Raw genomic sequence first — 6,994 nt, 5'->3', positions numbered from 1 at the left:
CGCTAAATTGCCCCTTAATTGGGAAAAAATGAATTGGATACTATGAATTTTTTTTTTTAAAAGACCTCCCTACATATTTCTAAAAATGTTTTAAAACTGAACAAAAACATGTAAAATGGCTGAAACTGTATCTGTTAGACCTTTGAAAAAAAAAAAGAAGCCGTTTTGTAGTTTTTGGAAAACGGGCAAGTTTATTAATCCTGAGGACTGCACGGTGCAACTTCAAAAAGGGCCAAATAAAGGCTAGTTGTACTTGCTAACTTGGCCTGGGCAGCAGAGTGTAACATCTATTGTGACAATGACTTCTCAAACATTTTTTTTAACCCATAATGGCTGAGACATCAGCTTAAAATGCAATCAATTTCCAGCCATTAGATAAACATGCTTGTTGAAGACACTGTGGAGAGGTAAAGGCACCTGATCAAGGCCCCTGTCTTGTGGCACAACTACTATTGCCTTGCTGAACTGCTCAGTCTGCTGTTTAACATCTGACAAGGGGGTCACACTGAAGGACCTCTGGCCCAGGGTGTACTCTCCTCTCTTGGGCAGGCTCTTGGTGTCGAGGATGATTTCTACTATGGGGAGGTGTGTTCTGCCGTGACTGAAGAGTCCAATCCTGGTTCCGCCACTCTGCCACATGTTTGGCAGGTGGCGTTTGATGAGGTGGGTAGGTGGTACACTGGATTCTGCGCCCTCATTTCCCTGTTTGCGTTTGGCCTCCATATGCTCCATCCTACAACATCGGTGATTGGCACCTTTGCAGATGCTTTTTCTCCAGTTTGTGTTCCAAGGCAACTGATTCCCCTATGTCAGTGGGGGTGTTACATTTATATATGGAGGCTTTCAGAGTGTCCTTGTAGCATTTCCTCTTCCCTCCTAGTGATCGCTTGCTATTGTGGAGCTCGGAGTAGAGCACTTGTTTTGGGAGTGTTGTGTCAGGCATGCAAACCATGTGGTCCGCCCATAGCAGCTGGTCACATGTGACCTGTGCCTCGATACTGGGAATATTGGCCTGGGAGAGGATGCTCACCTTGGTATGCCTGTCCTGCCAATGGATTTGCAGGATTTTGCAGAAGTAGCATTGGTGGTATCTCCAAGGATTTGAAGTGTCTGCTGTTCATTGTCCATGTTTCTGATGCATACATGAGGACAGGGACCACGGCAGCTCTAGACGATGAGCTTGGTGCTGGGTTTGAGGTCTCTGTCTTTGAATGCGCTGTTCCTCAGGTGTCTGAAGACTACATTGGAATCAATGTTGGATTTCATCGTCAATGCCTGCTTGCACCGAGAGGAGGTTCCCGAGGTATGGGAAATGATCCGCATTGTTAAGGGCTCAACGTGCATCCTGATGATTAGGGGTAGTTTTGTGTGGCAGGAGCAGGATGGTAGAGGGCCCCATCTATCCTGTTTCTGGAAGTCTGCACTACGACTACAAAATTGATTCACCTCTATGCACTTATCTCATTGTGTGAAGTCCACACAACCCGAAAAGTGAATTATCCAGCATCAGTTTTCAGTCCACTGACCTCAGTGAAGGAGTACCGCATTGGACTATGACTCTGGGAACCTACGTAATATAATAATAATTTTCTCTGGTCTCTACAGTAAATATTTTCTCCCTCTCTCTATCACTACGAAGGAGTCTTTGTGCACCTGCCAGCCAAAGCTGATAGGCCCCTCACTTACAGAGTCAGGATCCTGGCGTTTGGCACAACCAGCTACTTGGAGTCATGTGAGAGTTGGAAAGTTGTGGGACACCAATCTCCCCTACCCACACCCTTTCTGACTTGGCAGAGGATTGAGGGTACCAGCCCTTGCATTAATATCTTCCATCCTAAGTGGTAGACTAAAGCTGTTTTCACTTTTTTTGTGGTATTTTTGACAACTGAAGTTTTGTTCCTTGCTGGCTTCATTGTGTGTCTGTGTAAATCCCTTCCTTTTGAATTATGTTTTCAGCTTAATTAATAGAACCATAAGACTTGGGAGCAGAAGTAGACCATTAAGTCTGCTCCACCATTCAATGAGATCATGACTGATCTGATATGATAATCCTCAAATCCACTCTCCCGCCTTATCCTCATAACCCTTGAATCCCTTGTTCATTAAAAATCTGTCTATCTCAGCCATGAACATACATAATGACCCAGCCTGCTCTCTGCAGTAAAGAATTCCACAGATTCGCACCCTCTGAGAATAAATTCCTCCTCATCTGTTATAAATGGAGAAACAAGTTCTCTGCAGCTACTCTGTCAAGCCTCCTGTAAATCCTATGGGTGGAATCGTGCCAGAATCTGGCAAAGTGTCCGGCTCAGACTGAAAACTGGCGTGTCGCTCTCCAGTTGCACAGACCAGTTTTCTCTCCAAATATTGAGTCTCCTTTTAAAAAAACAGTGGGTATGGTTTACGCCATCACTGGTAAAGCTGGCAAATGGATCCACAAAAATCGGACCTCCAACTTTAAAGGGCACCCCGATCAGCACAGAGACATAACGGCCCCCAGCCCCCACCACAGAGGCACCTGGGCATCTCTCTCCCCCCCCCTTACAATCATTGTTGGTATCCCACCACCGTGGAGGTGATTCCGGCACCCCCCTCCCATACCCACTCTTCTCCCCCACCTCCACACATAATTTAACCTCCCCCCCAAGGGGCTCCCACTAGGGTCTGCCCTTGCTACACGTTGGCACTCCCAATCTGGCTGGGGGCCATGGCCCTCCCCTGGTTCTCTCTTTTTCTCTCTCTTTCTCCCCCCCCCCCCCGCCCCCCCCCAAAAAGGGCTACACTTACCTCTGTGCCCCCGGATGGATCCCCTCGACTGATTCCTGTTTGGCCAAACCTATTGTCACTTCAGTGAAGTATGAATATTTAAGTGAGGGGGAATAATAATCTTTATTATTGTCACAAGTAGGCTTACATTAACACTGCAGTGACATTACTGTGAAAAGCCCCTAGTCGCCACATTCCAGCGCCTGTTCGGGTACACTGAGGGAGAATTCAGAATGTCCAAATTACCTAACAGCACGTCTTTCAGGTCTTGTGGGAGGAAACCGGAGCACCCGGAGAAAACCCACGCAGACACGGGGTGAATGTGTAGACTCCACACAGACAGTGACCCAAGCCGGGAATCGAACCTGGGACCCTAGTGCGAATTCATGTGGCGGCGGCCTGTCAATAATTAAATTCATAAAAATCTATTCAAATAAAAGGCCATCAACCTTGTGACATCGCTGATGAAAGGTGCGGAAAATCGGGAAATGCGATCACTTTGGAAAGAATCACATTTCCCAATTCTCTCTGGATTTTGCGCCTGCTTCGCCAATCCTGCACACGGCTAATGTGAGCTCAGAATCGCCCCCACTAGGCCTCAATAAGGACACGTCTCATCTAAACGCCTACTCAACTCTCGTAAGAAAATCTCTCCATACCTGAGATCAACCTAGTGAACCTTCTCTGGACTGCCTCCAATGCCAGTATAGCTTTTCTTGGATAAGGGGCCAAAAACTGTTCACAGTATTCCAGGACATGGACTGCTTCAGGGTCTGAGAAGATGTGAGTGTTACTGAAAACAAAAATACTGCAGAGTAACTTGATTGAAATTCCCTTTAAATCTGAGTCAAAACAATGTTAATAAAGTGTCTTGATTGCAGAGACTGTGTTAAGTACATCACTTGTCCATCTCTAATATCAGATGTTACTGATTCTAATCTTTGGAAAATGCATTAAAATTTAATCTAATTTTGATTGGGGAAAGAAAGCATTCTAAACTAATTGATGCAATTGCTTCTTCTAATCTGGCCTTGACTGTTGGACAGTTGTTCCCACAGTTAGGCTTATACAGGACTAGTTAATCCATTAAACACTCCACAACCAGACATTTTGGAATAAAGTCTGTTTTGATTGCTGAGCATTCTTCACCTATCATTATTTACTACTACCCAGCATCTACAAATAAAATTCTTCTAGTCTTTCTCAGTATACTTCATTTGTTTGACTTTCTAGGCGGGGGATATTTTTATCCATGCAACTGAGGAGGATGAGAGGTGACTTAATAGAGGTTTATAAGATAATGAGGGGGATAGATAGAGTGGACGTTCAGAGACTATTTCTTCGGGTGGATGTAGCTGGTACAAGGGGGCATAACTATAAGATTCAGGGTGGGAGATATAGGAGGGATGTCTGAGGTAGGTTCTTTACTCAGAGAGTTGTTAGGTTGTGGAACGGACTGCCTGCTGTGATAGTGGAGTCGGACACTTTAGGAACTTTCAAGCGGTTATTGGATAGGCACATGGAGCACACCAGAATGACGGAGTGGGATAGCTTGATCTTGGTTTCGGACAATGCTCGGCACAACATCGAGGGCCGAAGGGCCTGTTCTGTGCTGTACAGTTCTATGTTCTATGTATCGATGCTCCTTCTATAAGCTTCCCTGCAGATGATGAAACTTTGCATATAATACAGCAGTCTTCCTACCCATTCTATCCAGGCCCTTCATAATTTTATACTACTCAATTCAATCTCCTCCTTCTCTGACCCAAAGAAAACAACCCTTGGTTGTCCAATCTTTCCTGACAGCTGAAATTCTGCAGCCCTGACATCATCCTTATTTTCCTCTGAGCCCTCTCTGGCTTGACTGCATCCTTCCTGTAATATGATGACCAGAATTGTATGTGGTACTCTAACTGCTGCCTAACTAATGTTAACAGGTCTAGCATACTCTTGCTCTTATACTTCTGCCTTAACCAATAAATTATTCTGCATGCCATCTTGTCTGTCGGAGATTAATGAACATGCACTCTAATGTTCCTCCACATTTCTCAATAACCATTTATTGCGTATTCCCTTTGTTTGCCCTCTCCAAATGCAATGCATCATATATCACTGGAATGAATTACTTTCACATTTTCCTGTCACTTTATAACCTTCCCCAACCACTCAAGTAATAAAGGTACATAGGGTAGTTGAGATTCGAGAAGCTTACTAAAAGACAAGCATTCTTTTAAACCTACTGAGGCCACTAATGTTTCCTTGCTTAAATTAATTTGATGGCTATTATATGATGGTCTTTTCTTTGGTACCATGTGAGGGCAGTAAAGATCCTTTTGAAAAATATTAACTGTCATACCAGCAGCTGATTATATAATTGAATTGTCAAATGCTGCATAATTATAAATCTTCTAAATAAATGGTATTTTATGTTATGATATTGCTCAATTAGTTTGTAAGATAAAAATAACACCTGACTGTTTGATCAATTTGTTTAGGAATAACTAAAGCAGAAAATCTGATCAACTAAAAATGTATCTGAGCTTTGCTGCCAGTTTCACTATGGTGAATAATTTGTTTCTGGAGTACGTTAAAATATAAATGAATGAAACATTGCATTTTTGTATGTCTGCAACTTCTCAAAGTGAGGCAGGTTAAACTGTTTTTTAAAATAAAATTAGAGTACCCAATTAGGTTTTTGTTCCAATTAAGGAGCAATTTGACTTGGCCAATCCATCTACCCTGCACATCTTTGGGTTGTGGGGGTGAGACCCATGCAGACACAGGGAGAATGTGCAAACTCCACACGGACAGTGACCCGGGGCCGGGATTGAACCCAGGTCCTCGGCGCCATGAGGCAGCAGTGCTAACCACTGTGCCTTTCCGAGGCAGCCAGCATAATTAAGGACTCCACGCACCCCAGACATACTCTCTTCCACCTTCTTCCGTCAGGAAAAAGATATCAAAGTTTGAGGTCCCGTACCAACCGACTCAAGAACAGCTTCTTCCCTACTGCCATCAGACTTTTGAATGGACCTACCTCGTATTAAGTTGATCTTTTCTCTACATCTTGCTATAACTGTAACATTATATTCTGTAGTCTCTCCTTCCTTCCCTATGTACGGTATGCATTGTTTGTACAGCATGCAAGAACCAATACTTTTCACTGTATACTAATACATTTAACAATAATAAATCAAATCAAATTTAAAAAAAGGTTAACTTGCAATCTCAAAAATCGTACGCGTGGAAAATAGAAGAACTCAGTAATGCAGCTATTTTGTTGAACTTGTGTTTAATATTGAGCTGGGACAGATTGCTTGTGGCTGGAAACAAAGTTGGAAAGTATTCCAAAGAGGTCCTGAATTCCAAAATCAGAAATAGATTGCTCAAGATGTTATGTTAATCATATTGCACAAAGATATGGAAATATAATTTAGTGCTTTTATTTGCAATAGTGATACACTGCTCCATAAATGGAAAATATGTTGAATAAGCAGATGAGTAATGAATCACCCTTTCAGAGATTTAAAATAAAGAGCAGCAAATGCATTTATTTGCAATTACTGCTAATAGAGAAGTTATAAAACAGAAAATGAAAAATAGGATGCTTGGATAATTTAATAAAGCAGTAGCAAGTGTTTCATCAATAGCTTTAATCTTTTACTATATTTTATCAAAAATGTGCCACTAAATTAAATGTTCTGATTTTAACAATCCTTAGGACCTAGAATTAGGATCAGGGTGTGTTTCTGATTCAGCTCTCTCTGGCGCTGATCGACAGCTAAGAGGAACACTCCTCTTTCTACTAACATTTCAATAAGGTGGGGAAAGAAAAAACATTTAACCTTTTCGAGGCCAGTCTCCTTCGGCCCACTTAAAGATTCCTGGTTTTGTTGCTGATCCCCAGAAGGAATGAGCCAATGCATATTGTATGAGCTCTAGTTATTCACAATTCAATTTTACAAAATGCCCTCAAACAGGTGTTAAGGGCATTGCAAATGGAAATCGGATGTAATGCCCTTCTGTTGGGCACCATGAAGATGTACTGAGAAATCCTCATCAATATGGCCAACTGTGCATTTCTGATGTGGATTGTGTATACACTGTCTATCACATAGGACCATGAGCTATCTGTAAAACACACCCAATGCAACACAATTTTGACCCCCCCCCCCCCAAAAGAAAGTCTTGGGGATAAAAGAAGAATATGGAGGTCCTTGAACCTTGG

The 6,994-nt window shown here is 42.7% G+C and overlaps 1 protein-coding gene across 1 annotated transcript in view; it reads left to right on the top strand.

The window, feature by feature from the left end:
- Positions 1–1,174: 1,174 nt before the first annotated feature.
- Positions 1,175–6,994, top strand: part of gphb5 (glycoprotein hormone subunit beta 5) — a 135,974-nt gene continuing 130,154 nt past the window's right edge. Inside the window, exon 1 of the mRNA XM_072494957.1 lies at positions 1,175–1,303. Coding sequence (XP_072351058.1) covers positions 1,175–1,303 — 129 coding nt within the window. The remainder of the gene's footprint in view (positions 1,304–6,994) is intronic.

The sequence above is a fragment of the Scyliorhinus torazame genome, chromosome 2 (assembly GCF_047496885.1).
Source record: "Scyliorhinus torazame isolate Kashiwa2021f chromosome 2, sScyTor2.1, whole genome shotgun sequence".
NCBI lineage: Eukaryota > Metazoa > Chordata > Chondrichthyes > Carcharhiniformes > Scyliorhinidae > Scyliorhinus > Scyliorhinus torazame.
This window is presented reverse-complemented; position numbering and strand designations above follow the sequence as displayed.